This window comes from Trifolium pratense, linkage group LG2 (genome assembly GCF_020283565.1).
Source record: "Trifolium pratense cultivar HEN17-A07 linkage group LG2, ARS_RC_1.1, whole genome shotgun sequence".
NCBI lineage: Eukaryota > Viridiplantae > Streptophyta > Magnoliopsida > Fabales > Fabaceae > Trifolium > Trifolium pratense.
In genome coordinates this window covers 51,995,991-52,021,884 of record NC_060060.1, presented here as the reverse complement: position 1 = coordinate 52,021,884, position 25,894 = coordinate 51,995,991, and the positions used below count along the sequence as shown (strand labels likewise).

At 32.3% G+C, this 25,894-nt stretch overlaps 2 protein-coding genes and 2 long non-coding RNA genes across 15 annotated transcripts; 3 read left to right on the top strand and 1 right to left on the bottom strand.

Annotated features, from left to right (window-relative positions):
- The first annotated feature begins 135 nt into the window (after window positions 1-135).
- Window positions 136-16,276, top strand: LOC123905867 (meiosis-specific protein ASY1). 3 transcript variants are annotated; one of them, XM_045955635.1, is made up of 22 exons: window positions 136-988; window positions 11,004-11,060; window positions 11,624-11,720; window positions 11,832-11,900; window positions 11,999-12,091; window positions 12,293-12,416; window positions 12,512-12,581; window positions 12,684-12,725; window positions 13,001-13,129; window positions 13,218-13,322; window positions 13,445-13,487; window positions 13,570-13,611; window positions 13,783-13,907; window positions 14,045-14,057; window positions 14,143-14,219; window positions 14,308-14,409; window positions 14,848-14,998; window positions 15,080-15,159; window positions 15,247-15,304; window positions 15,411-15,571; window positions 15,682-15,825; window positions 15,958-16,276. In XM_045955635.1, exons 1-22 carry the CDS (start codon window positions 203-205, stop codon window positions 16,009-16,011), a joined length of 2,622 nt encoding a protein of 873 aa, XP_045811591.1. In that variant the 5' UTR covers window positions 136-202; the 3' UTR covers window positions 16,012-16,276. The 3 variants fall into 3 exon arrangements, with proteins under 3 accessions (XP_045811591.1, XP_045811593.1, XP_045811594.1); XM_045955637.1 differs by having other exon boundaries at window positions 15,411-15,565; window positions 15,958-16,275; XM_045955638.1 differs by lacking the exon at window positions 136-988 and adding an exon at window positions 10,807-10,905.
- On the top strand, window positions 5,063-8,428 carry LOC123905870. Of its 10 annotated transcripts, none has more exons than XR_006808563.1 (6): window positions 5,076-5,252; window positions 5,507-6,224; window positions 6,688-7,093; window positions 7,237-7,322; window positions 7,390-7,473; window positions 7,876-8,428. It is a non-coding gene; the product is annotated as an uncharacterized LOC123905870 (long non-coding RNA). The 10 variants fall into 10 exon arrangements; XR_006808560.1 differs by having other exon boundaries at window positions 5,076-5,364; XR_006808562.1 differs by lacking the exon at window positions 5,076-5,252 and having other exon boundaries at window positions 5,259-5,806; window positions 6,139-6,224; window positions 7,010-7,093.
- On the bottom strand, window positions 15,837-20,462 carry LOC123905872. The gene is made up of 3 exons (XR_006808564.1): window positions 20,407-20,462; window positions 16,293-16,376; window positions 15,837-15,967 (listed from the first exon to the last, which is right to left on the bottom strand). It is a non-coding gene; the product is annotated as an uncharacterized LOC123905872 (long non-coding RNA).
- Window positions 20,463-20,507: 45 nt separating this feature from the next.
- Window positions 20,508-23,302, top strand: LOC123905869 (REF/SRPP-like protein At1g67360). Its single transcript, XM_045955641.1, has 3 exons — window positions 20,508-20,944; window positions 21,031-21,267; window positions 22,640-23,302. The coding sequence occupies exons 1-3, from the start codon at window positions 20,930-20,932 to the stop codon at window positions 23,051-23,053; spliced, it is 666 nt and encodes a 221-aa protein (XP_045811597.1). The 5' UTR covers window positions 20,508-20,929; the 3' UTR covers window positions 23,054-23,302.
- The last annotated feature ends 2,592 nt before the right edge of the window (window positions 23,303-25,894 follow it).

Sequence of the window (25,894 nt, the reverse complement as noted above, 5' to 3'; positions counted from 1 at the left end):
CTGTTTTGTATTGGTGTGGACAATTTACACACCAACTTGCAAAGGCAAGGTGATAGGTCAATTTATTAATAATGTTAAAAGAAAGACAACGTGACCCATGTGTTGCTAACTTCTAAAAATGAAGTTTCTAGTTTCAACTTTCAACCAAAATCATCACTAGTTCACTACTATATAGTAGCAATTAAGAGAGACTTAGCTAAAAATGGAAGAAATACATAGTGAGGTAACATGGGAGAAGGAGGAGGAAGAAGAAGAAGAAGAAGAAGAACAAGCTCAAATTGATATATGGAAATACATATTTGGTGTTGCAGAATTTTCAGTGGTGAGATGTGCAATTGAACTTGGCATAGCTGATGCCATTGAAAAACACAAAAAACCCATGTCACTAATAGAGTTATCAACAACTCTAAAATGTGACCCTTCATATCTTAACCGCATCATGAGATTCCTAGTACATAGGAAAATATTCAAAACCATACATAACAACCATGACACCTATCCTAGTTATGTTCAAACACCACTTTCTCGCCGTTTAATTAAAAACGGCGAGAAAAGCATGGCTGCTTTGTTTTTAGTACAGAGCAGTCCTGTAATGGTAGCACCTTGGCTTAGTTTAAGTGGTCGTGTTTTGATTAATGGCAATCCTTCTTTTGAGAAGGTTCATGGTGAAGATGTGTGGGGTTATGGTGCTTCACATCTTGATCATAGTAATCTTTTTAATGATGCTATGGCTTGTGATGCTAAAATTGTTGTGCCAGCAATTGTTGAAGGTTGTAGTGAGGTTTTTGATGGTGTTGGATCCTTGGTGGATGTTGGTGGAGGGAATGGTACAGCCATGAGTATTCTTGCTAAGGCTTTTCCTTGGATTCATGGAATTAATTTTGATCTTCCTCATGTTATTGAGGTGGCTCCAAAGTGTCATGGGGTGGAACATGTGGCAGGTGACATGTTTACAAGTGTTCCCAAAGCTGATGCTGTAATTATTAAGGTATGTTCTTGATATCTGAATTGGGTGCAGTCGGTTAGTGAGATTTAGAACGAAGATTATACAGTTCAAATTTTAATATTCAAATTTTTATTTTTGTTTTTTAAAATTAAAATTGTATTATAATCTAAGTCGTCTAATTTTGAATGGGCGGCTCTGAAATGCTTAATGCAGCTTGATTGTAGCATGAGTGACAACACTCAATTCATTTTTACGTTGTTTGGTTCAACTTTGAGTACTTTGTCTCATATCGATTATAATTAAGTTAAATATTAAATACTCTCTCCGTTTCATAACATAGGCAAAAGAAATATTTTCACACTCATTAAGAAAAGTAAAATATGATAATTTTAAGGTTGTCTTTTTGTGTGTTTGTTGAAATAAGTTTCATGGGAAGATGTAAAAACAGTTTTTATTGATTATTGATTATGGAAAAAAGAAGAGAGAGAGTAAATTAAGTAAAAATTTATCTTAAAAATGATAAAAATTAATTTTTTTTTGCTTATAATTAGTCCATAAAACTATTAATATAGTCCCTCATTTTGGTCCATGAACTGACAGTGTCTCATATTTTTTAAAAGAATCAAGGGGCTATATATTAGTAATTTTCTCCAAAAACTATAACATTGATATTGATAATCATTAGTTTTTTAACAAGTTTTGAAATATTGACACTTTTTGGATTATGCGTGTTTTGGTGTCAGGTACGTGTCGGTGTCAGATACCAACACTTATAGTTACATTAAATTATGTTATTTTCTCAAGTTATTATCGATGTTGACGTGTCAGTGTTCGTATCGTGTCTAGTATCTGTGTATGTGTAAGTAAGTGGTATTAGACTATTAGTTTATATTTGGTAGTGATTGTTAAGATCAAAGATACAAAGTAGATAAATAACAATGGAGGCTACTAGGGTTTCAAAGAGTTACATTACAAGAGTTTAGAATACAATGAGTTGTCTTATGAATATATAGAAAATATAAATAGACTAAATTACTATTATGCCCAAAGCCCAATTACAACCAAAAACCCATTATATTATTAAATCACTAACATATTATCTAACATCTCCCCTCAAACTCACAATGCCTTGATATGAAGCATTGAGAGTTTGTCAAACAAGACATCAAACCAAAACAACCAACAAAGTGAGTTGACATCATTGAAAATGCAGCAAGAACCATCATTAGTAGAAATGTCCAAACAAAACCAAGTCAAACCAAACTTATCCAGTCCAAACTAAACCAAATCAAATTGTACCAATCCAAACCAATCAAGCAAAACCAAATAAATCCAAACCAACATAGAGAAGAACCAAACCACCAAACAGAAGAATCAGATTACTAGGTCGCGTACGTGTCCCTAATTTTTTGCCACGTTTTGAAATTTGACTGAGCAATTAAACGGTCAAATTACGTGTGCCTTCAGCTCCTAAAAATCCTCTGATTCCAGCTCCCTACTTGCCTATAATTACCACTTCATTTCTTCAGTTTTAACTCACTTCTTTTTCTCTGCATTCTGAGAAAACTGCTTCTTTCCTTCTCCTTTTTCTTTCTTCGAAATTATTTTTGTTGTTTCAAAATTTGAACGGTTGTAAACCGTAGAATTGATATTCGCATATCAATAGAGTGGTTCGATATTTCGTACCATATTTGGTGTTATTCTGGCCGATACTACAGTGCAGTAGTTTATCGGTATTTCTTTGAAAACGGCTGTTTTATCCTGGGGACTTCGCGGTTGATATACTACAGTGCACTTCTTCGAGTAGTTCCGTGAAACGTTTTAAAGAAAGCGACCTAGTACGCAACTCAGCCAATAATAGTTTCGTTGCCATTTTTTGAAAAATTCATTTTCTGTGTTTTTTTAAACTCAGTAAACCGTTTTACAACAGTTTCACAAACAAAACCAGACATAACCAAATCAATTCAAACAAAACTGATCCAAAGAAAACCAAACCATTATTGAACAATGAACTACGCCGGAAAACGATGCACTTTCAGCCAAAAGAACCAAATAGACCAATCTAATTGGAACCAAACATAATCAAATCAAACAAATCAAACCCATTAATTGCAAAAGCACTCACGCTACAGTATCAATTAATCCTACAAAACAAATTGTCCACTATGCCACACGTTCTCACCAATGAAAGTAGCATCCAAAATCAAGGTTTGTGCCGTAAGAAGCATGTACCATGCAATAGAGAAGTATCAAGAAAGTAATTACCTTCACAAACCAATTACAAAATAGTAAACCGAACAATCACAAAACAGCAACCGACAAAGAAACAAAGAAGCCACACAAACCAAGAGATGTCAAAACACAAAACGCAACGCATCCTGAAGTTCCAAAACTTTGTTTCACAATCAACCCAAGACTCAATTTTTTTTCTTCAATAAACTAACCAACAAGGAAGCGATCCACAAAATCAAATCAAACTAATTTAGACAACTAACCGTAACTCAAAAATCCACAAACTCGATTCACGATTTCGTTCCCAAATTTTTGAGAACTCGATAGCGGAAGCAACAAACAATTCAAGGAGGATCGAACCATACTCTTGATGCCATGTTAAGATCAAAGATACAAAGTAGATAAATAACAATGGAGGCTACTAGGGTTTCAAAGAGTTACATTACAATAGCTTAGAATATAATGAGTTGTCTTATGAATATATAGAAAATATAAATAGACTAAATTACTATTATGCCCGAAGCCCAATTACAACCAAAAACCCATTATATTATTAAATCACTAACATATTATCTAACAGTGATTTGATTGATTTATCAATTTGCAGTGGGTTTTACATGATTGGGGGGATGATGAGTGCATCCAAATCTTGAAGAAATGTAGGGAAGCTATTCCAAAAGAAAAAGGAAAAGTTATTATTGTGGAATCAATTATTGAAGAAGAAGGTGGAGGAGGAGGAGGAAAACACAACAAATACAAAGACGCGGGATTACTGTTAGATATGGTGATGATGGCACACAGTAACACTGGCAAAGAAAGGACACTAAAAGAATGGGACTATGTTATCAAAATGGCTGGATTCAAGGCATTCACTGTGAAATCTATCAATGCTGTGCAGTGTGTAATTTTAGCCTCATGCTAAAATTATGAATAAACAAACACTGAAAATCAATAATCAATAATAGATTGAAGACTTGATGGGTTGTTATCAAAATGCATTATTAATGTTGTAAAAATAAAAAACATGTATGACCCCTTCGTCGGTCATGATTAATGTTTTTACGTACTTTGTTGTATGGTTAGCACTCTAATGTTTTGGAGTTTAATTGGTTATGTATTCATGTTATATTTAATTAATATTAATTTATTTTAAAACACATTCAATTTTTGAATAAATCTTATCAACAAAATATGACATCAATCAAACTCTAAAACATTTAAGAATTGAGGTTAATGAAGGCACCGTAAAATAGTTTTACAATATCATATAATAAAAAATTATCAATTTGTCATATCATATCAAATAGTGGAGTGTTGGTGCATGTTCCCTTTTCTCTTAAAAATTTGCATCAATATGAAAGTTAAATGCTTTAACGCTAAATGCATTAACGCTTCACAAGCCTCTCATTTTAATTTACACTAGTATGAACAGTGACGGAGCCAGAAATTTCATGGAGAGGGGGCACCATATATTTGTAGCATTAAATATATTTTATATTTCATTATTTAGCGCATAAATATATATATATATATATATATATATATATATATATATATCACACTACTAAAAAAAGGTAAATTAGTGATGGAAATTAGTGAGGGAACAAAATTCCTCATTAATTATGACGGAATTAGAGACGGAAAATTGCATTTCCTTTAAAAATCTATATTACTGACGAAATTAGTGAGGGGTGTTTTTTTCCTCACTAAATTTCCGTCACAAAGGAAAAACATTCCGTCACAATAACAATATTTGTACCTACGGACAACCAATACCGTCAGTGAAACTTTTATTTATTCTTTATTTTATATATATTATATTATTATTATATTATTATTGATTATTATTATTATTATATCAAAAGTAAGAGAAACGACTAAACACTGAGTTATCCAAATTTCAAACCAACTCGCTCAAGGTTGCTCAAGGTTGCTCTCGATCGTTCTCATCGCGTTTCCGAAATTTCACTCAATCGTTCCTTAACCTCCACTCTCAGTCCTTTAGAATCGCTCTGGATCATTCAAAAATTGTTCTCAATCGTTTGAAGTCGCATGTTGCAAAGATGAATTTGATGTAAATTTGAAACGATTCAATTTGTGTTTTGTTCATCGTTCTCGTTCCAACTCAATCAAAATTTCTCAACTGAAATTTGTTCGAAATCGCATGTTGTAAAGATGAATTTGAGGTAAATGTGAAGCGATTCAATTTGTGTTTTGTTATCTAATGTTTTTGATTGATGGAATGTAAATGTGAAGGATTCAATTTGAGTGTTTGCTAATTATTTTAGGGTTTAAGTTTGGGGATTCAATTTCTTATACTGATTTTAGGATTGCTGGAAGTGACTTTAGGGGATTAAGTTGCTTGATGCTTGAAGAGCTTGACCTTACTGATTGCTCTGGCATGAAGGACATAGGTAAACCAGAATTTTGCTAGAAGCCTAACACGACTCCAATCTCTTTACAACTTCAATAAGAGAGCTTGTAGCAACTCATAGCCTCAAATATCTTTCAAGATGCTTAGAACTTGTAAGATTGAAGTTAGGATTATGCATAAACATATCAAACATATATAGAATTGGCACACATTGCCTGCAACTGCACAAAGTTGACCGAACTTCACCTCTATCGGTAATTGAACTTTCGTCAATGTGGCTGCATGCCTAGATTGATTTTGTTTCTTTTTGCAGACGGATCTAAGATTCCAGTTAATATAGATTGATTTTGCTTATATTGATATCAGCTACATGCCTAGATTGATTTTTTTTTTTATCCTTTCTTTCTAATACTGATATTAGTTCCTGAAAATCACCAAAGAAAAAAGAATATAAGACAACTCTAGTTAGCACTCCAACTGTGGTTGTAAGCTCTGATGAGGCTTGTAATGACTTGGTTTCTACTTTTATTTTTTGTTCCACTAAGTTTACTTTAAATGTGTTTACTTTGTTTGTTGTTTGCATCAGGAATTTAGACGTACCAAGGGAAACATAAACTCAATGAGGGAACAGGCAGAGCTTTTAGGTTCTTTTAAGGATGATATTACTATGAGGTGAATCCTGAGTTTGATCTGAGTTAAATTATATAGATATTTTCTTATAGGTTTACTAGATTTAACTTCTTTTAGCAAACATTCTGAGCTGCCATCCATGGTAGTATGTCTCATGTAAGTATTTTTCTGCTTAAATTCTTAATTGGTTTCATCTCTATTGGTCCACGGTGACTGTTATTAAGCATCAGTCCCATAAAAGCTATATTAGAGAGGAGTCAGAGGACAAACTGAGCTTATTCCTTACAAATAGCTAATGAACTGTTTTTCATTTACTAATGTCATATAGCTTGGTGAAGCCATATGCAACTAAGATTTGTCATATGGTGTTTGTTCTTTAATTTTTTGTGCATTCTTTTTGTCTTCATATCATATGGCATCAAATTTTCCCAATGTAAGGTTGAAAACCATAGTCAGATTTTTCCAATGTACAACATTTAGTTGACTGAATTTTGAAATTGTTCAGTATTCCAGCAATGATGGAAGTTGTATATTCCTTTCTACAACCCTTTACTCTTCCAAGATACATCAAGCCATAATAATGGGTCCTGTAGAAACTATTATTCGTAGTTTGCTCGGTATGTTGGAAGTAAAATTTATCTTTCTAATATGCCAAGTTTCTATTATAGTTCTTATATGCATTAACGAAATCTATATCATCCAAAAACTGTTGTATATTATAGTTTATTTCCATGTTTCTGCACTTGTTCTGACTTAGCAATGGTTAACAACTGTAATAGTGATGCCATTTCCAACCTTTCTCAAAACATAATGTTGTCATCGATCAGGCACCGGTGGACAGGCTGATGTGAAAGCTCATTTGTGGGATAAGAATTGTTAGAATGACTCTCAGAACAAGAAAGGAAGACAAGGTACTGAGAGTCAATTTGGCATTCTATTTTAAATATCTGCAATGAATTCTACTGTATCCATCCTTTGAACTCAATTTTAAGAAAATGTCTTCATTAATTTAGCACTTTTATGACGAAAGTTTACATTCATGTACTGTTTGCAGGATTATCAACAAAGAAAACTGTCAGATCGATTCAAGATGCTAAGGATGGTATCCTTGATCTAAATAAAACTGCTGAGGTCTTAGAGGTACAGAAATTGCAACTTATCAGGTTTTTTATGGAGTTTGTGATGACCATGTTACATTCACTTGCAGACTGCAATTCCCATTCTAATAGGAATCAAGTTTGATGCTTTTGTTAGACTTCACCAAGATTTGCAATGGACAATTGTAACACAGGTATCTAAATGATAATTATAACATTAATTTTAACTGGATTTGATTTTTATTTCCACATTTAGCACATTTAAAAGGAATCAAATGGTTTGTGGTAGTGTCAGAATTTGTACCTAAGCATGTTGATTAAAGTTAGATTAGTGATGTTTAGAGTTCATTACTTTTCTTTTGTGGGGTACAAATTCACAGTCCAAAATTTCTTTGAAAAAAGTGTGTACTTTTTACTATATTATTTCTTTGGCATTTCATTATTAAACATAATTATACTAATTGTTTCTTTGATATGTATGTGTACTAAATTATAGGCTAACTGGTATATTGACTGACACCTTGATGTCTTGACAGTTTGGGTTTTGGTCCCTTGTATTAAAGAACTAATTTATGGTCCCTTGTTGTCTTTTGAAGTGATCATCTTGAACGTCTTGTATTTAAGGTTAACCACTGATGTTATAGCACCATCCCCATGGAAGATTCACGTGGAAGGGTAAGTTACTCCTAATTTAGTACGTACTAGGATCATATTGTTTTAAAGCCAAATGTTATTCCGACCTTGATCTCATTTTAATATAGATGGGAGAGGGCCAATAAATCCTAAGGGATTGTAATATTACAATAATCTCATCAATGAACTAACAAGCCGAGGTTCTTTTGCAAACTAGTTTTACCTTAAAAAGTTCAATTGGAGTTGTCAGCTGCAGATTGAGATCTACCACAAGCACTTGAAGACGAATATGGAGGATGAGTTAGTCGAAGAATTATGTATGGTTTGTAAACTATAAGATATAGTTTGTTTTATTTTATCTTGTCTTAGATAGGAGATCAAATTAAACAAACTATATCTAACACATTAGAAAAAAATGTAGTTACTGTATTTTGTAAATTGTGAGTAATTTATTTTCCCTAAAGTGTATTTTTACTCTATATTTGTGAGTAATTTGTTTTGAGAATTTGGATGTAACTAGTATTTTTAAGAATATAGTTACTGTACTAAATTTATATGGATCAATTTTATGTATTTTATTGAATAATATGTGATAGTTATGGATGCAATTAAATTTATATTAATTTTTTTTTTTAAAAAAATTCACATTAGAAAATGAAAAATTAGGTGAAATACTACGAATTAGAGAGGGAAAACATCTCTCACAAAAATACATTCTTTTAAATTAGTGACGGAAATTTGTCCCTCATAAATATTTCCCTCATAAAATCCCTCACTATTAGTTACGGAAATGTGTTCTAAAGTTGAATTTTGGTTTACAAATAGTGACGGATTTAATCTTTGAGACGGTAAAAATCCATCGCAAACTGCAACGGATGTCAAAATCCCTCAGAAATATTTTGCGACGCTCAATTTCTTTACGGATTTTGGTGCCTCACTAAATCCGTCGCTAAATTAGTTTGTGAGGGAATTTGTTGATTTAGTGATGGATTTCTTCCCTCTCTAAATTTGATTTTTCTAGTAGTGTCACAAATTTTCTCTATGATCTGCCATATTTTGAAAATATTGAATGATTTTCTCATATTCAATCTCAATAAAAACATCTCTATATAAGTAACTAAACAATCATTTAATCATTGATCCACCATGTCATTTTGCAACTCATTCTTAATAATCTTCATAGCAGAGAAAGCTCTTTCAGTAGTTGTTGTTGCCACATGTAGTATCAAAGATAACTTTTAAAAATATATATACTAACAGATAAACAATATGTTTTCTTGTCTCCACTGTAGTTTTATACTAATATATATATATATATATATATATATATATATATATATATATATCAAGTATCACTACCAACTTCTGCAAGGCTACATATGTTTTGTACAGCAGCCACCATTCCCTTCTCTTTGTTCATATATCTGATGCACGTTTCTTCTTCTTTCTTATTCAGATTCTATTGCATTTTTTCTCTTTCATTTTCGTCCATGTTTGTTCTCATCTGGGATCTATTGAGTTCAGGGTGTGCAAAACCAAATTCCAGAGGATTCAAGATGCAAGAACTATAGGATTGTATGTGTAATTTTTAAAATACCAGGGGGTGCAGTTGAACCCCCTCAGCTATACCTAGCTCCGCCCCTGGGTGGCTGCCATACCTAGGATTGTATGGTTCAAGTTTCTAATTTTGCTTCTTCTGATCTGAACGATGCGTTTCATTACTTTCATCTTTTATGTTTTCTATTTTTTTTAAATATTAATAATAATACAACGATATTTTCTTGACAAAAAAAAATTAACAAAACGACGTCGTAAACATATGAAACAGCGGAAAAAAAAAAAGCGCGTGTAAACAAACCGGCGGTTCAGGGAAACCGCCGGTTCACCGGCGATTCAGGGAAACCGCCAGTTCACCGGTTTTTCCGGTTCTCGCCGGTTCAATAACATGGCCGATCCAACATATGAACCAGACCAGACAGGCTCCGGTTCCCGGTTCGACCGGTCCGACCGGCCGGTCCGGTTTTTAAAACACTGGTTTCTAGGAAGGTTGATGTCGATATAATTAAGGAAGGTTGTCCTGATTTATCTCTTCTACCACGGTGAGATGTTATTCAAATATAAAATATTATTTTTTATGATTTTTTTTTCAATAAAATATTGATTTTCTAACACACTTCATTACTCGCAACATGCCAGATTTAAAGATGTTGACTACAACATGCAACTGCAAATGAAAGAGCAAATTTATCAGTTTGCATACCCTAAAATTAGATGAAAAATATAATTTAGTTTAAGAGTTTAATTGTTATGCACTATCGGTGTAAAGTTAATTTTACACTATCGATGTAAAATTAGACGAAAATCGGATGAATAGTAAAGAATATATCGTAAAAAAATACTAGTAGGGAATACACCAGGAAAAAAAAGTACGACAAACTGATTAAAGTATCTGAACCATACCGATTAGTTTGATTTGGTTTCATTTTTGAAAAACACAAAAAATCGGACCAATCGAGAGTTCATTGATTCAGACATTGGATTCACCTTAAAGTAGTTTAGTGGCTAGAAAATCCATCTTAAAGGTGAATAAGTGGACTGAAGTGTAAATCTAAAATCTAAAATTAATTTAAAAGATGAAAAGAATAATTTAGCCTTAATATCTTTTTCTCCTTTTGGCGCCAATTCACTCACCAAATTTGCGTGACCAAAACCGTGTAACCATCCATCATCAAATTGAACGGCCATATTTAAATTTTAAAAAATAATTAAATTTCGAAAATAACTGCATGTGAACGAACTTGCATAGTGGTGCATCTTTACCCATTCCGAAAACTTCGGCCTATAAATATCACACTCACACCAAAACTTCCATTATCTCCCGCTACATTCTTTTTCTGATTAAAAATTCTATAACCAATTGAAAGAGAGTTCTCTTCTTCTCTGCACCTTTTTCTAAGTTTGTTACTCTCGTCTTCAACTAACAATCCACTATGGTGTGTTCTGAAGCTTCTCGAATCTTCTATTCCATTTTCTTCATCTTCATCTTCATTTCTCTGCTATGGTTTCTTACTTTCCCCTTTCGTTTTTTCAGGTTGTTGCACAGAAACTCAAGGAAGCTGAAATCACCGAGCAGGATTCACTTCTTCTGGTGATTTACTACCGATTAGCTTTCATTTACATTTTATTCATCGCACATTTTATTCTCACCGCTGAAATCAAACGGATCAGAGTTTTTCTTCTTTTTTTGTTCAACTTCTGCATTTTCAGTTTATCGTTTTCAGTGAATTTTGAATTTCTTCGGTTGATTTTGTGTAAATGTCATGATTATATTGTGAATTGGATGCATTAATTTGAACAATCACCGAACGTTTTCTTCATTACTAAAAAAGTTTTGAAATAATTTTGTAGGAATTTATAATTTAGTTCCAATTATTATCGATGAAATCAGATGAGATCTAGTTAAAGTTCTAGATCTTAAATTTTAGTACCTTATTGTTTTGAGTATTTCTGAGAATATGTAATTTCTGCTTTACAGAGAGACACATTGATTTCATCTTTCAAGTTTCTTAAATCTCAGATGCATTAATTTAACACTATGAAATCTCAGATGCATTAATTTAAACTGTGAAATCTCAGATGCATTAATTTAACATTATGAATACTGAATCGAAATTTGAAATTTCATTTCTAATTTAAATTTTCATCGATCAGACAAGGAACCTGCTCCGAATTGCCATATTCAACATTAGCTATATCAGAGGACTATTTCCTGAGAAGTACTTCAATGACAAATCTGTTCCTGCATTAGGTAAAATTTCTCTTTAGTGCTTGAATTGTTTGCGATTTTTTTTACTGTTTTTTTTACTGAACCTTCTAATATTATCAATGAATTCAATCTATAACTATGCTTTAATGACAGAGATGAAGATCAAAAAGCTGTTGCCAGTGGATGCTGAGTCTCGTAGACTGATTGATTGGATGGAGAAAGGTACATTTAAGCTATTGTATGACTGAACTTCTAGCAAACAAGTTTGAATTGCTTGAAGTTGTTTTTAATTTGTTTATTGTGGTGTATTTCTTTTCCAGGTGTGTATGATGCCTTACAGAAGAAATACCTGAAGACACTTCTATTCTGTGTGTGCGAAGCAGTGGATGGACCGATGATTGAGGAATATGCATGTAAGCTTTGACACATCTGATTTCAATTTTAATCATCAGAATATGATGGAATTGGGAATCCGTAGATGAATGAATAAAACACATAGGTTATTGCTTTTTAGATGACTGCTATATATGCTAGTGGCAAGATTTAGAGTCCAGTTTAGTTTAATTTGAGACACTTATGGAAGATTCATTAACATAACTAGTTTTCTCTTGTAGTTTCCTTTAGCTACTCGGATTCTGAGAAGCAAGAGGTGTCTATGAATATCAACCGCACCGGAAGCAAAAAGCAGGGGTCCTTCAAGTGTAACTCGACTACTGAGATTACTCCCCAGCAGATGAGGTTATTGTCAAAAAATAAGATATAATTTGAAACTGAAGTGGTCTTATCTTAACATGATAATTAAACTAATGTTATATTTATGTGCTATAATTCAGGAGTTCTGCTTGTAAAATGATAAGGACTCTAGTTCAGTTGATGAGAACTCTGGAGAAAATGCCAGAAGAGGTGAGTTTAATTCAAATGCTTCACTTAATATCACCACGTCATTCACTCTTCACAGCTCCTAATTTCATTGCAAAAACTGAACTCTATTTATTTTTCGCTCAGCGCACCATTCTGATGAAGCTCCTCTACTATGATGATGTGACGGTATGGTATTTAATACGGAACAGAAAATCTCAGTTACTTATAATTTGTTTGTGAGATTCCTTAGCATTCAATGGATTGTAGAACTGTCAAGACTCCAGAATTTAAATGCATTTCAGCTTAGGTTTTTTTGTTTAAATGCGGAATTGGTTAAAACAACACTGATACAACATAGCAATAAGCTTTGTTATTCAAGTGGTGAATATTTCAATGCTCTATTATGCCACGGTGCTGACTCATATAAGGGTGATTTCACAGTATACTTGTCTTTCATGCAGCCAGCGGATTATGAGCCTCCTTTCTTCAGGGGCTGCAGTGAAGAAGAAGCGAATCATCCTTGGGTGAAAAATCCATTGAAAATGGAGGTCGGCAATGTGAACAGCAAGCATTTTGTATTAGCTCTGAAGGTAATGGAAGGATATCCGGCAGACAGCCAAGTTTTAAATATTTTTCTAATGTTTTAATTTGTCAATGATTTCTTCTTCCATTATATAGGTGAAGAGTGTGCTTGACCCTTGTGAGGATGACAATGAGGGAATCCAAGATGATATGAGTGATGATTCTATGCACAATAATGAGTATTATGATACTGACAGTGAAGTAAGTGAGGATGTTACTTGATATATATAGCCATTGCTGTTAAGAATTTTGTGAATGTAACTGACTGACATGAACCATTAAAGTAACTGTTTTACTCAAATTTAATATTTTACAATTTTCAGGTTGATCATTCTCAAGGGAATCACTATTTTGTTGCACCCATAGGTGATTAGGATTATTATTCTTATTGCTGCACAATTTATTTAATATTCTCTGGTATATTATTTTGACATGTAAACAATGACAGAGAAACAGCAAGAGCAGGAAGATACTGGCGAGATTGATGAAGGTAAACTAGGCTCTTACTCTCTAACCGAAAATTGTTGTGTATTGCTTTTGAGTTATGGCATTTAGATCACTTTTTAGGATCTAAAGTTTTATTCTAATTCAGTACAGACAACACAACTACTATGTTATAACCATATATGTCAAAATAGTTAATGAACCCTATTTATTTCAGAAAATACCCAGGACCCGGTTGAAGATGAGCAACAATTGGTCCGCGTTAAGGAATGGCTAAACTGTTGTCACCTTGATACCATTGATCTTACTGATGTTCTATCAAACTTTCCAGACATCTCAGTGGTACCTACTTTTTTCCCCGATTCTTCAGATTATGCTTTTGTTTTGCCTTTTTAAGATTATGGCCTAACTGCAACTTTAGTTCCTATTGTCCTCATCTTTTGTCAAATATAATTTCAATTGAATTGTTTTACTTGCAGGTTCTGACTGAAGGTAGAAATTTCAATTATCATGTTCAATGTGCTGCAGTTTTCATCCCTTTCCATATTCTTTGGCTTGATTTTGTTTGGTTCTTCAGAGATCATGGACAACCTTGTCAAGGAAGGTGTACTATCAAAAATAGGGAAGGACACCTATACTATTATTAAGGACAAGGTTGATATATTCTGTTAATTGAACAAACTTCGATTCTACTAGTCTTCTTTTTATTTCCTTTTTATTTATGATTGTTTTTTATTGTCAGAAATCCGAATATGATTTCACCACTGTGAAAGAAGAAATTGATGGTCAAATGCCTCCAGTCCTTGATAGAGCTTTACCAGCTGAAGATCTCATATACATGAAGGTGAGGTTAATTGTTCCTCTTTTTTTATGCATGTGATAAATCTGAAGATCTTAGCTGACTTGTAAATTGTAATCTTGCCACCTATAGTCACAAAAACTAGTGCTCAACAGCTCAAGTATAAAAGTGATATTCCTTCTGCCCAAAGGAAACTTGCACTCTATGTGAACTTGGGCTAGAGAATGAAACTGTGTCTATATTCAAATTAGTTTTATTTACTGCTCATTGTGAAATGTACCTTATATCTTTCAAAAACCCTGCATCTCTGAAGAGTGATTGGATGGAGCTGTAGTCAGTAAACCACACAATATATGATCATGAATCTCTTAAACTGTTGCCTTATAATAGGTGTCATTTGGTTATATGGCATATATCTGTCTTAGAACTACTTCCTGTCATATCCTATCATAGTATGTCCTAACTTAGGTATAAAAATCTCAGGCTCTCTACCATACTCTTCCAATGGCATATGTGTCAGTCACAAAGCTTCAAAGCTCGTTCCAGGGAGAAGTTAGCCAAGCAGCGGCAAGAAAGTTACTTGACAGAATGACCCAGGATGGGTTTGTTGAGCCTAAAGGCAGCAAAAGACTAGGTATCAAATTAATAATCAAATAATAATCCTACTCTTTTTGTCTTCTGTTTCTTATCACAACTTATAACTTCTGTATATCAGGAAAACGTGTAATCCATTCTGAGTTGACTGAGAAAAAACTCATTGAAGTCCAAAAAGCACTAGGTGTTGCTGAAGCTATGGTAATAACCACGGAGCATTCTGGGTTTACAATTATATTATCATCATGTTTGTTTACCTATTGCTTTGCACGTTTTAAAATTTTACAGGATGTTGATCACTGTGAACCAAATAGCAAATCCAAACAATCTGGTTACCGTATAAATGGTAAAGACTTAATATTTTGTATCCCACCACAAATTCTGTAGCTTTTCAGTATTGATGATACTTAGTCAACTTACATCAATCATATGCTTGCTTTCTTGGTAAACAGGAAGTAACCGCGACATCTCAACATGTGGTGTTCTCCACTCCATTGGATCAGATTTAACAAGAATGAAAGTGACATCTGATACAAATAATACTGACTCCATGAGTGGACTGAAAACGCTAAAGGCAAAAGAGACGGGGAACACCCCAACAAGCAGGGTTGGGGCAAGTTATATATTGATTGATTAAATTTTCAGTTTCTATGATTCCATGGCTAATTTCTGCTGTTGAATTTTTGCATGTAACTGATTATGTAATTTATTTTTGAATTACAGCCAGTTGCTTCAAGAGAAAGTTTTGCCCATGGGAAAGAGAACAGCACAGCAAATGGAAATGGGATTGGAAATGAAGGCGACGCAGCTGAGACAATCATCTGCAGCAAGCCATCCCAGGAGAAGCGCCCCAGGAAGACAAGCGCGGTATACTATGATTTGCCTTATTCCTTACCTTACACTGACACTATATTTTCTTCAATATTGAACGAAGTCTTTGTGTAATTTGGAAATGTTGGTAGTCTGAGAGCATTTTTCTTTTCTTTTCTTCCATTGCAGGTCAAGGAACCTATCCATCAAAATGCGAAGCGTCAGAGATCTCAGGCTCCATGAACCTGATTTATGGATAGCTCAGTATTTGTGAATGACACAGACAAAAACTGATACGCATCTCAAACTTATATACCGTACAATTAATTAAGCATTTGGTAATGCATACAGTTGTTAGAAAAACCTTTGGTTTGCTTTCCTTTCCTTGTCGACTTTTTTGTAACTGGCTTATGCCAAGTATTGCAATTTTACTTTATGGGATTTAACAAATTATAATAATTCTTGTTCAAAAAAACAAATTATAATAATTGATAATGCTATTGATATAAAACTGCTCCCACTACCTCATCTTCCAGCTTCTTCCACTCGTTGTAGCCTCATCTTCCATTTTAATACGCGGGCCCAAGGTTTGCCATGTACAGACAGTACTATATTTTAAGAAATTATTACTCATAATTAAATTCAATTTTATATTTTGGGAGAACGTAACTCCAAAAAGTAAATTCATTAGAATACTGTATCATCTTATGAACTGGGAAATGTTTGATTGGATAGAAGAACCCATTAGTGCTTGAAATTGACAGCCACTAAGTTGGGTATAAAGTAGTACAATTTGAAGCACTAAGAATGTGACAGATCAAAAAGGAAAGTTTGAAACAAAAGCTAAAGAGCTTGTAACAAATGAAAATCAATTTATGGTCTTATTATGATCATGATCCAAAGATATAAATGCAGTATTTATAGATAATAATATTGTATAGTATAGCCTAACTAGTTAACAATTAACAGTGCACTAACACTTAACAAACTAATTTATAAAAAAACTAACTAATAAAGAGAATCTGTAACAGAGAAAAGAACTCCAATTTGAGCACTGATACTGATAATTATAATTTGTGAAATCGCCCGTACTGTAAAGCAATCCAATTTTACCCTAATGTTTATTATAAATATCTAGGCTAGTCCTAATTTCTTTCGTGTCTGCGTTACAAATGTGTATGCCCATGACTCCATGTGTTATAAATTTTATTTGATAGTTTTATTATAGTCATAGATACTTGGTTGCGGTTCTATATTGATTCAAATTTATTTATTTATACTAGCGATAAACCCGTGCGTTGCACGAGTTTGGTTAAAATATATAATTAAAATATTTTTATAAATGAAAAATAATAATTGTGATAAGTATAATCACATATAGTTAAAAGATAGATACTAACTTAAAATATGATTATGTTTCTATATTTATAAAAAAATGATTATGTTTAATATTAGTATATGTATAAAAGTTAAAAATAGGTTGTTTAGAAATATGAGATTTTTTTATTGATTTATATCGTAATTTTGTTTATATTTTAATGTAATAGATCTTTTATAATATTTTATAAATTTGAAAGGATACATCATATTTTAGTTTAATAGTGTGATGGTATAAGATCTTAGTTTTTTTTATATAAGTTGCAATTGTATAGTCACATGTCACTTTGCTTTTTATTTTTGATGTATCCATTATTTTATTTTTAATAAGAGTTGGAGGCATGCATACATACATACATACATACTTTTTTTATCACGTGATCTCTTTATGAAAATTATGTATAAAATAGCGTAACAGCTTACTTCCTTCTATGAAATTTAAAGTACCAAATAACTTTTCTACTTACTTATTATTTTTTGTTGATATAAGTTTGGATACTAATTTCATATATTTGAATTTAGGTTTAGTTATTTGGCTCAGGTAAAGAAAATTTAGTATTTTAGAAGAATTTAACATGTCAACTTATTATTTGCTTAAAAAAGTGATATTATTCTTATAAATATCTCACTATTTTTTTTCTAGGCGTAACTTACACATTTTTTTAACACTTTAGAATATGTACTTATTTTATTTAAATAGTTAAATTATTATTATTTAAATCAAATTAATAATTTTGGAAATTTTAGTAAATTTCAGAGCACATATACACACACACATATTTTGACGTATGAGCATTGATAATTGATGATTTTCATTTTTTTCTTGAAAAATTATAACTATCTACTCTACTCCTTCATACAATTTAAGGTCTCTCATATTTATAAAAAAGATGATTCTTGTTCTAATAATAAATTGATTTCTATATTGAAGTTTCTTCTCAAACATTTACTTGGTAAAATTATATCTCATATTTATTGGTCAGAAATTTAGAATATTTTTAACCAGCGGTTTTATTTATTTTCTTTTTACTAAGCTTAATTCATTTTTTTTATATATATTTCTCATTTTTTTTATGAGTTTTGTCCCCTCATTTTTGTCTTTTTTTTATTTAATAATTTTTATTCGGATTTTCAGTTTAGTTTAGTAGTGCTTATTAGAATGCAATTTTTTTAGAAGTTTTTTTAGATGTGTCACATTATTACAATTAATACAATCGACAGTTTTTCATATATTTTATGTACTCATTTCCTTATACAATTCTCTATATATTCTTATACAATCGACATTTTTTTATACAATTCTCTATATTGTCAAAAAAAAAAATTATCGAATTCTAATAAGGCAATTTCTTGAAAATATAAATATTTTCAAGAAATTTAAATCAATAAAACGAATATCATTCAGAAATTCATACACAAATCCATGCATGTTTTTGTGTTTTATCATCCTATCATTGTCATACATATTCATTTTTTCGATCCATCAAAAACATGTGTGGAATTAATTACCACACTAACTAAACTAAAGATCACAATGAGCAAAACTTGTTTTCAAATTGATTGCAGGTACCATTGCATTCCCAACATATTTTTTCCTGGCAAAATGCTAATTAGAGTACACAATATATATGAAGTGATACATCATTCACTTCAAAATTGCTCAATCAATATATAGAGCATACGGTATATAAAATATGTACTAATTACACCACACATACGTAAAAAGATGGTAAAAGAGAAGTAAAGTTTTCGCATCAAACACGAATTGTTAGTGCTAGTTATTGCTAGAAATAAATGTATAAAATATGCTTGCAACATTAACAATAGTATCTCATTCGTTGAATACAAAGAAAAAGAAAAAATACAATGAGATCACAAAAGTTTCAGAAAATTACCATTCTTCTTAAAATACTAATAACCCTTTGAAATAGAAACTTCACATGCCCATATATGTATGAGGAGGGGTTGTACATAAGACATATATAATAATTAATTCACACAACCGTTTTTTATTAGTATGAGATTGAAAAGTTAGAAGAATGAAAGACTTAGTACCTACTAAAAAAACCAACATTAAAAGAGGTGATTGTTTCATCTTTCATAACAATTTATTTAATTTCATTTTTTTATTAATCTTTCATAACATTTTTCTTATAGGGGTGCACACATATACTTATTATTCAATTATTAATTAATTAATATAAGTAGGTGAAGGAAACAAAAGGATGCACACAATATGCTTTGGAGATAATTGGACAAAGACACTAAATTGTGGTTACAAATACTATTAATTAATTGAGAGTTACATAATAAGTAGATGAGGGAAATGCAAAGGCAAAAGATGTTATAGACCATTGATTGTGAATAAAAAAATAACAAAAATGAATCATTGATTTGGAGTAGGGATGACAACGGACGCCCATGGGTGCGGGTTTGACACTTACCAAACCCACACCCGAAATCATCACCCAAACCCAAACCCAAAGGATGTTCGGGTGGCAAAACAACACCCACGCCCACACCCATTGGGTTCGGGTTTTTTCCACCCAAACCCGCAGCACATTTGAAAATAATTTGCAAATTTAAGAAATTAAATTCCAACATAGACTTTGAATTAAATTACAACTAAAATTAAGGTCTTCCAAGGAAATTCAAACATAGACTTTCAATAAATTACAACATAGACTTTCAAGAAATTAAATTATAACTAAAATTTAAGGTCTTCCAAGGAAATTGAGGGAGACTATGGGGGTAATTAGGTAATTGTAAAATATTTTCGGGTGGGTGTATGGGTTTCGGGTGTCACCCGAACCCAAACCCAAACCCAGTCAAATCGGGTTTCGCCCGTTGACTTGGGTTTGGGTTCGGGTGGGTCTCTCGGGTTTGGGTTTTTTTGCCATCCCTAATTTGAAGTATGAATTATAAGCAACAAATAAATTTCGATTCATTAGCCTGCTCTATAATAATAATTTTTTAGTAATTATAACTTGAAAAGATAAAAGATAAGAGTCTTGCTAACCAGTGTTCCTGGGGCACTAGTTAAGGAACCAAAAGAAGAAATAAAATAAAAGTTGTGCATGGAAAACATCAAAATATAGATTTTTGTTGTATTGACTACACAATTTCCAAGTAAAACTTTCTAAATTTGAATCCTTAACAAGTGCCCCTGGGGCACTAATTAGCATTTGCCAAAAGATAATATCAAATGCAATTATGTGGTTATATGAATATGAATTTGAAGTCAAGAATTGAATTTCATACCTGAATACTTGTGTTTATAATTTTTGTACTACACAACTCCGTCAAGTCAACTAGTTTGTTAATCTGGACATAAAAACGGACGGACCCATACAAAGAAATATGACTCCTCAAAATACTGAATAAACGTATAGCGTGGCATCACATCACATCACATCACATCACATCACAGTCACTCAACTCCGAAAGACACTTCTCAAATTGAGAGAAACCGCCACGTGGCTTGTGGAAATACCTAGTATAGTCTAGAAAGATCCCTATGAGTCGGTGTAAATGTGGGCCTTTACCTTGACGAACGCAGAATGGTGTTTTTGATTTTTTATAACAAAAAGAAAAGATGAGATTGACACGATAATATAACCCGCCCTATACCGTCACTCTTAACCCCAAAACCAAATCATAATCAAACAATTTTTCTCTCTAATCCTATTCGTCACCGTTGTTTCACTCTATTCTGTGTACCTTATTGGTCTTTCATTATAAATAAAATATAATTCTAAACTCTCTACAATCAGAGACAAAGCAAATGACTACTAAAGAGGTAATTAGCATAATCACAGTTTTGTTTCTGCTTTTCTTAATATTCTTTTTACTGAAGCAATTTATGATTGTTTGTTATGTGTGTAGATGGATGCGAAGGTTGAAAATCAGAACAGAGAACTAAAGCGTTTAGGGTTTGTGAAGATTGCTGCTATTCATACTTTCGTGTTTGTTTCATATCTGTATGAATCTGCTAAGAAGAACTCAGGGTCTTTGAGATCCGCTGTTGAAACTGTGGAGGGATCTGTAACAACTGTTATTGGTCCTGTCTACAACAAATTCAAGGGTGTCCCTGATGAGGTCCTGGTTTTTGTTGACAACAAGGTAATTGTCTCTTTCTGCCTCTTGGTTAATTAATGATTTAGATTAAATCAGTGCTTTATTTCATTATTTGTACAGTATGTTTTTGTAAACCTTTCTGATTTCACATGTTTTGTTTCACTTCTAGAGGGTCAAGATTGTTTCTATATACAGAGAATTGATTTTGTCAATTTTTTTTGTTCAACTCACTTTTACCTCAATTTATCAAAACATAAACTATTTTACATTCAACATCAATTTTATAGAATCACTTAATTCAAAATCAATTTTTCTCTCATCCCATATTCAAACATATACTTCACCTAGAGTGACATCAAAATCGGAAAATCGTCCTTACATATAAGACTCTTTCGAGTTTTTTATTTCTTCTCAGCACAAGACGTGCTAAGAGAGACCAATCAAGGTTACAATAGAGTCAAAAGACATAAACCAGAAAGAAACTATACCACCTAAAAGTAAAGCATAGGACTATACCACCAACTATGACACTTCAAAACTAAAGTACTACTCAGTCGCTTTTAACCACCTAAAAGAAGAAGTCTTGATCTTGTCCAACATAAGATCTACTGAGCTTTTTATTTGTCCCTTTTATATGACCCCTTTTGAATTTTAAACTGCATTAATTATTTTTTTCTCACACCATGTTTGGAAGAAGTGGATTTGATGAAATTATGGTAACTCGGTAATTTTGTTGTAGCTTGAAAGTTTAGCTTTTACAAACTCACCATGAATCAAATCGAAACAAACATGCACTTCGTGCATATTTGAAATCACGGGTGAGATTGATGAAATCATGGTGACACACTATATATTGTATTTCTAGGTGATTATTTTCTTAGAAAATAGGAAGAAGAAAAAAATATTCATACTAGTACTTTAGTTACCAGAACTGCTTGGTGAAATATAGTGGTGTGGAGTCTCCTTGATTCATTTGCATGTCAAATGATATAACAGAGTTCTCTGTTTTTTATCATTTCGATTTTTATGACCATGAAATGAAGTTTGAATTTTTTTTGCTAAAGTAGCCCTTAAGTCTGTATGTGTTTGGCTGCGAATTTGATTCTCTATATAAATGATTAGCTAAAACGTTCAGTCTAAAATAACTTTGATATAATTTATTGGATTTTTTATACTTATTTTGTAAAATTCTCTATATAAATGATTAGCTAAAATGTTCAGTCTAAAATAACTTTGATATAATTTATTGTATTTGTTTATACTTATTTTGTATTATTTAATGGTGAAATCAACTTAAACATACTAATCTGTATTCTTTCAATTCCATGATAATGTTTTGAATGAATCGGGGCATGGCGTAGTTTATTATGCGATTTGTGGTTAATCTAACTAACTAACTAGCATATGATTTGAGAAGGTTGATGAAGCTACTCACAAGTTCAATGAGCATGCTCCTCATATTGCTAAGCAGCTGGCGGATCAATCCAAAAGTTTGATTCAGAAAGTATCATATGAGGCAGGGAAAGTTGTGAGTGTCGGTCGATCTGCAGGACCAAGAGCAGCTGTAGATTATGTTGCTACAGAGTCCAAGAATTTGCTGCTAATCAATTCAGTGAAGCTCTGGACTGTACTCAACCAATTTCAACCATTCCATGCTGTGGCAGAGATGGCAATTCCCACTGCTGCTCACTGGTCTGAGAAATACAACCATACAATCAAGGCCATGGCTGAAAAGGGTTATAGTTTTGTTGGTTATTTACCTTTGATTCCTATTAATGATATATCTAAGGCATTTAAGCGGGGAGAAGTTAAGGAAAAGAAATCAGCATAATCTTATTTTGATTGGGTTATACACGTTTACAAAATTTGCTTCTGAGTGACTTTGTTTTATGAGTTCAGACAATTTGGAACTAGTTGTGGCTATCAATGTTTGAAGTTAATTAGTAAGATCTTGTAATTAATCCAAGTATGTAGAAAATAGTGATAATGATCATGTAAATTTGCGATCAATGGTTCTTAAGTTTGCTTAGTGTTATTTATGACAAGTATTGGCTATGAAAGTCTTTTTTTAGTAGTAAAATATTGACTTTGAAGTCTGATTATAAAACATATATTAGAAATCTATTTTCTAATCAATCTTAAAAATAAGCATCTTGGCTTACAAAATCAGTGGACAAATTCATTGACTTGTCTATACTCAATATGTTTTCTTGGAATTCTTAGCAAAACCGTTCGATTTCATGACTAGACATAGTTCCAGCAATGCATTATGAATCTGGTTCCTTCAGAAGTCTTTGACTTTTTCGATGTATATCCATATTTGGTTGTTATTCTTCTTGCTGCGGTTAGGTTGTTAGTAATTGCCTTTTATGGAGTGTTAGGATGATACTAGGACACACTTCTTAAAACTCTCTTTTTGTTTGTTTTTGGTATTATTGATTATTGATGAGTGACCCTAACCTTGAAGTACAACATCATCATGGAGGTTATATTTTGGAGGGGACATTAATTTGGAAATGTGAATATACACGAGGTAGTAGGACAATAGAAAAACTTAAGTTTAACTTGGATCATTGGTCACTCCAAGAAACAACAGCTATATTGAAAAATATTGGATAACTGCCTCTGTTTTGTTTTATATTAAGCCAATGAACCAAACTACTATTTGGAGTTGGATATAATACATTTATAAAAAAATTATGGGATCACTTTTTGTTTCATTTATATACAATATTTGCTTAGGGATATACTTGGTATTTACAAACTATAAACTAGTTTAAGAATGTATACACCCTCCATTCCAAATCTATATTCTATATATCTTAATATAAAAAAAATTACTTTTAGGTAAATACATCAATAATTATGGATTAAATACATCAATATTAAGTATTTTTTTTCCTTATATCAAAGATTAGAGGGATTAATAAATTTAGATACTATGGAAAAAATATTTATTTAATGTGTTTTATTTTTTTATGACATTAAACATTGTTTTTGCTTTTGTAAGAGTACAAAAGAAAAAATATTATTAATTGTGTTTTGATTTTCTAAAAGACCCAATTAAGCACAAAGGGAGTAGAGTTTATCTTATACTGTATGCCACATTATACTGAATGAAATTATCCCACCCACCCACTTTCTCCCCTACCCCCTATCAATTCGAAAAACGTTGTCCGAATTTTTTATAGTGTAAATTTTGCACTTAAAAAACAGTTCGGAACGTATTTTCCGAATTTTTTTGCACGCTAGGAGAGTAGGCGAGAAAGTGAGTGGGTGGGATGAGGAAATTTCATGTGGAATGGTGTATGAAAGTGGAATGATTTTTGGGCCATGGCTTGTTACTTGTTGTGGAATTGGAGGATTAAGGAGTTACATTTTGAAGGATACATGTTGAAAAATATTGACATACATAATTTTTTTATAAATAATAAAAATATTGTAATATTTTAAATTAAGAAAAATGTCCATAATTAATTAAATAATACTTAAAATGTATAAAAGCATATAATGAATACGCGTTACTAGTTTGGAAAGATTCAGATAATGGCTTACTTACTCTGAAGGAAGTTTATGAGTTCAAGAGACATCACTTCACTTCCCTGTTATACCTTTGGAGAATTATGCTCGATACACTGTCACAGTGAAACAATGTTCCATTTGTTTTTACAGTGCAGCTTTGTTGTTGGTATTTGGTGTTGGCTTGTCACTAATCTAAATTTGATTATTCAGTTCCAGTCTTTGGAGTCTTTGTGAAAGAGCAAATTCTTCGCAATGCAAAATTGTCATCAAAGTTGTTATCATCAATATCTTATTGTATGCTATTTGGATTTCAAGAAATAATGCTAGATTCAACAATAGTAAGCCTAGTTTGAATTCAACTTTGTCTTGGATATCATATCAGCTAGTGTTTCTTTGTCAGGTAACCAAACCAAAAACCTATCTTCTGCTTCATTCAGTGACTTTTCTATTCTTAAAGCTTTCTTGGTCAACATTCACCCTCCTAAGCCTACTTTTGTGAGGGAAGTTATTTGCAGCCACCACCTCCTCAATGGATTAAATGCAACACTAATGGAGCCTTAACTCCTAATGTTTTTGCTTGTGGTGGAATTTTTAGAGATAGTAATGCAGATTCTTTATGTGGGTTTGCTATTGAAACAGGTTCATCTTCAGCTTTCACGGCTGAGCTATGTGGCTTCATGATAACAGTTGATATTGCAGTTTCAAGGGGATGGAGTAACTTATATATGGATAGAGACAGATCCAAAGTTGGTTGTGATTGCATTTAAATCTTCAAAGATAGTGCCTTGGTCTCTTAGTAACAGATGGTTTAATTGTCTCAATCTATTTGGTAATCTTAATATCATTGTCTCTCCTATTTTTAGGGAAGGTAATCATTGTGCGGATGGGCTAGCTAATCTTGGTCTTTCTCTAGATAGGCTTACATTGTGGCATGAAGTTCCTCAGGTTATCAGTGATAGTTTTAAGCTTAACAAGCTTGGCAAACCCTTGTATGGGAGTGATTATGGTGCATAAGTTTTTTCCTTATGCACCATGCATAAATAATGAAAATTGCTTAACGCGCCCTCAGATTGTTTAGCGCGCCCCCAATTTTTTTCGTCCCCCAATTTTTTTTCATCCCGCAGATTTCTAGCGCGCCTCCCAGTTTTTT